Raw genomic sequence first — 4,814 nt, 5'->3', positions numbered from 1 at the left:
AGCTGCACTCAAACTAAAACAACAGAGGTTTTAATAATGTAATTTTCAACATTTTAACACTAAATATTCTGTATTTTACAGAAACAGATTTATTTTAAATACTTTCATTAATACCGAATATGAAACATTTGGCTGAACATCAAATCTAACCTCTGTTGAAGTATGATTTCAATTCATTAATAAGTTTAATCTACTGACTACAACACATGAACACTAAAACTATTATTATTTATTTATTTATTTATTTAATCTCTTACCATTTTTCATAAATACTCAAACATACAAATTTTTTTTTACAAATAAATTACAAAATGTTATCATGATAATATTTATTATCATTTGTGTTGTAAAATTACTAATCATGTCATGTGACATATATTTGTCATTTTGTGTGTTTTTATTCCAGCAGCAAGTATTTATAGTATAAACCAAAAAACATTTAATTGATTACGTCATTAATTAATATTTGAATTCTTTCCCTTTTTCATCTCTTTCATTTGTCTTTGTGTTTCACCTCTTCAGCAGAAGCAGTTTGTAAAAATGTCCAGGGTTAAAATGTCACATCACACTCATTTTATATCTCTTTATGCTGATGATATTTTGCTTTTTATTTCAGAATTAGGACATATTTCTGAGGGTTTTGTGAATTTGTTTAAAAGATTATGTATATTCTTTTAATACATTTGAAAAAATAAAAATATCAGACTCTTTGCACTGACACACTTCAGTAACATAAGATGATTGGAGGACTTTTCATTAAAATTAATCAATAACTAATTATTACAGACAAATCTGAAGTGACTCCAGCAAAGCATTTTCTACAATTATTATGACTTTACTGTAAACTATGAAAACAAATTATGGACTTACTGCCACCATGACTGTGTAGCATTAATCACATAATATCTAAGAGTGTTGTTTGAGTGTAAATACTTTCCTAATATACAGTATATGAATCAATACATTATGTGATCTTACATTTTCCTTCTGAAGTCTTCATAGAGCAGTTGAAACATTTATAACTCCGTTTTTATCAGGATTTACCATCATTACTGTTACCATTAAGAGAAAATAATTAAGACACTTTTATAATAATAAAGATGAAAACAAGTGATTTGATGAACAGATCTTTATTGTCTGGAAATACTGAAATTATATTGAAACATTACAACAAGCAAGTAAATATTGTTACTGAAACATGTGAAATAAAAGAGAGAGATAGTTGCAGAGATCAGAGTGAGAGCAGTAGCAGAGTAAAAGCAGTAGCAGTGAGTCAGGTCAGGACTGGGAGCACTGGTCTCTCCTCAGTGTCTCTGAGACTGGAGTCTGGGAGCCCTGGGTGGCCTCACAGGTCACAGAGCCCACCTTCCTCCACTGGTCTGCAGGGAGCCTCAGGGTGCTGCTCCAGCTGTAGCGGCCGTCCTTCTGCAGCACCCCGGGGCTCCTGCTCTGCTCCAAGCTGCTGCTGCTGCTGCCGTCCACCTTCCAGGCCAGACTCCAGTCTGAGGGGAAGCCATCGTTGGCCAGACACATGAGCGTGGCCTTCCCCTGCTGCAGCTCCTCGCTGGAGGGGGGCAGCACCGTCAGGGTGGGACGGACATCACCTAGGAGACACCAATCACATTAGAGGACAGGGACCACACAGCTGTCGATCAAACACCAGACACTTGGACACCTTTACTGTGTGAGAGTGGATTTTCCCCTTTAAGGAGTTTCTGTCAGATGTTTTTTCTGCTCCACCAGTCACTCACTCACACATTGTTTCACTTCCCTTTAAGAAACCTCTCATGCAGATCAGCACAGAAAGAGTCCTCATATGACTCTTTACTGCATTTTATTTTACACTATTTACTTAAAATAAAGATATAAAGTTTGTAAATATATCTTAGACATCCTTGATTTAATTTTAGAATTTATACCAACAACTTTACTGACAAAACTAACAAACGAGCAACAGTTAATCAGATTCAGTGTTAAAGGACATTGTGAGAAAAAACTAACAGACAGCCGTAATATTCACAAAATGTTGAGACATATTAAAGAAACAAATATTTTTAAGAACAAATAAATATTTCAAACTGAGGTTAAAAGACAATTTCTGTCATTTTAAATGATGAGAGATGTGCAGCATTTTTTATCATCACCCACACTGTTCAGAATAAATTTAACTCAACATTCACTCAAATTGGAGATTAAAGATTAAAATTTAAAAACATGTTTAAAGTAGGATTGTTGTTCTTTAATCTTTCTGCTGTTCACATTTAACAAACTAACTGGAACATGTAAAGAAAAGTTCAGTAAAGCTGCTTTGAGTTCAACTTCAAGGTTAAAGAGGAGAAATGAACAATAAAATTGAGACTCTAAAGTGTTTTAGATCAGCTCAGTGGAAACTTATATCGACTACAAATGTTCAGACACAGAAATTATAAACTTAACTGATGATTCGATATTTAATATTTGAGCAGAAACTTACTTCCAACATCCAGTCTGGTTCCTCCACCAAAAGTCCACCACAGTGACACAAACTGACTGAGTCGTCGTACAAAAACCTCTCACTGTAGAGAGACACGGCTCTCTGACTTTGTCACATTAAACTAAAACTACAAGTCCTCAAATTTCAGCCTGAATCTAAAACATTACATGATTTCTACTGTGGACCAAACACTTAGAATATATTGATTCATCATTTAAACTTCAAAAACAAACAAAACTCTTATTTTTGTTTCTGGTGGACAACTGTTGGTCAAAAATTAGAAGTGAAGATGTAAAATCAGAAATTTCAATTTCTAGAGAAAACATATGTGCAAAAACCTAAATATCACTCAGGATTTAATAAAATACTTTAAAAGTTTAACTTACTTCCAACATCCAGTCTGGTTCCTCCACCGAACGTGTTCCACAGTGATACAAACTGACTGAGTCGTCGTACAAAAACCTCTCACTGTAGAGAGACACGGCTCTCTGACTTTGAACACAACAAACTCTACAAAAACAGTCTCAGTCTGTGAAACACAGATGGATGATATGAAAATATATAACAGTGGGCCAATAATTTATATTTTTATTCTAAAATTAATAAATTTGTTTCATGTTTACTGTATTTTAAATTATGTATTGAATTAAAACTGAGTGTTGTAGATGTAAAATGAATCAAAACAGACATTTCTGAAGACAATCTGTTCACAGAACATAAATGAAACACAGAAAATGATCACTAACACATAGTTAATCAATACTCTGGTAAATTGATTGATCCATTGATGAAACAGCATCATCAGAGTAATCCAAGTCCCTGTTGGAGTCAGTCAGAGCATTTCCATAGAGAGCCACTTTGCATCAGCAGCACCATGCTCCAGTGCTCTGGGAGAGTTTATAGTCCTGAGAGTTGAACACTGGATGACTGACAGCTGTCCTTCATCACAACAGAAGCCACAGAAATCCTCCTCATCAAAAACATGACTTTGATCTCCGTCCTCATCTGGACTCTCCTCTGCTTCACTCAGGGTGAGGAAAATCATTTTTCTGTCATGTGAAAATCATTTGGAGTGTAGCTGAGTTTCACCATCTCATGTCCAGTGTTTCTTCTCTCTCCTCAGGGTCTGTTGGACAAAATGTTGTCTTGACTCAACCAGCAGCCAAATCACTGCAGCTTGGTCAAACTGTCTCTATTGACTGTAAAGCTCATAGACAAGTTGATCACTGGACTGGTTCAAAATACTGGCTGTCCTGGTACCATCAGAAAACTGGAGAAGCTCCTAAACTTCTGATCTATGGAACATCAGACAGAGTTACAGGAATCTCCTCCAGATTCAGTGGAAGTGGAGCAGGGAATGGAGTTGACTTCACTCTGACCATCAGTGGAGTTCAGGCTGAAGATTTAGGAGTTTATTACTGTCAGAGTCGTCACTATATCAACAGTCAGTATGTGTTCACACAGTGAAAAAGCGTCGTACAAAAACCTCCCTCAGTCAGACTGAACAGAAACTGAACTGACTGCTGCAGCTGGAAGCTACTGCAGAGACTGATACAGTTCACCGAACACACACACAGACACACAGACACACAAACACACACACACACACACACACACACACACACACACACACACACACACACACACACATATTAAATAGATTAAATAATTTGCACATTGCAGCTTTTAAGATAAATGAAAATATGTCAGAACACTTTAAGGAAAACAGTTTCTGGACAATGATTGTCTCGGGGGAAATCAATTAAGTTTTCCATCACAGCTTCTCTCCATCAATTCTTACCATATTATGATTTGATCCAATGTTTTAAAATGATAATCAACCCATTTACCGACCAATGAGGAGAGAGATTGGCCGGGGACTTTTGGTTAGAAATTACTTGGTCATGACCTTTGACCTCGGCCTCATACTGGATCACATCTATCTCAATTATATCCTGTTAACAGAAAATATGAAAACACAAATCAGCATCAGAAACTTTCATAATCACAGCTCCCACCACCAAAAAATATAAATCACACTAAATATTATCTTACAGTAAGAAACCAATCACAGTAAGAGGATCAGAGATATGAAAACATTTTTCATTTTTACATCGTTGAAATAAATTTTAATTCAACTTCATAATAGTTAACTATTAAGTAGAAATTTAAATACTAGTTTTTGTTAACATTTTAAAAGTAGAAGTATTGTTCTTTAATCTTTTTTCTTCTCAAGCTGTTCACATTTCAGTTTGACAATAATGTGTAAAGACCAGTTTATTGAAGCTGGTCTGAGTTACATCATGATTAAAACAGAAGAGAATATAAGTGATATAAATCA

General features: G+C 35.3%; 2 gene segments (V, D, J or C); one reads left to right on the top strand and one right to left on the bottom strand.

Moving 5' to 3' along the window:
* Positions 1–1,278: 1,278 nt before the first annotated feature.
* Positions 1,279–3,223, bottom strand: LOC121913419. The segment is given in 3 exon segments: positions 1,279–1,604; positions 2,860–2,915; positions 3,216–3,223. Coding segments are annotated over 3 exon segments (390 nt in total).
* A 232-nt stretch (positions 3,224–3,455) lies between these two features.
* LOC121912427 lies at positions 3,456–3,928 on the top strand (the record flags this gene model as incomplete). The annotated part of the segment is given in 2 exon segments: positions 3,456–3,504; positions 3,597–3,928. Coding segments are annotated over 2 exon segments (381 nt in total), but the record flags the coding sequence as incomplete, so codon positions are not given.
* Positions 3,929–4,814: the final 886 nt, after the last annotated feature.

This window comes from Thunnus maccoyii, chromosome 15 (genome assembly GCF_910596095.1).
Source record: "Thunnus maccoyii chromosome 15, fThuMac1.1, whole genome shotgun sequence".
Lineage (NCBI taxonomy): Eukaryota > Metazoa > Chordata > Actinopteri > Scombriformes > Scombridae > Thunnus > Thunnus maccoyii.
The sequence above is the reverse complement of the archived record's forward strand: the minus strand, read 5'-3'. Positions and strand labels throughout refer to the sequence as shown.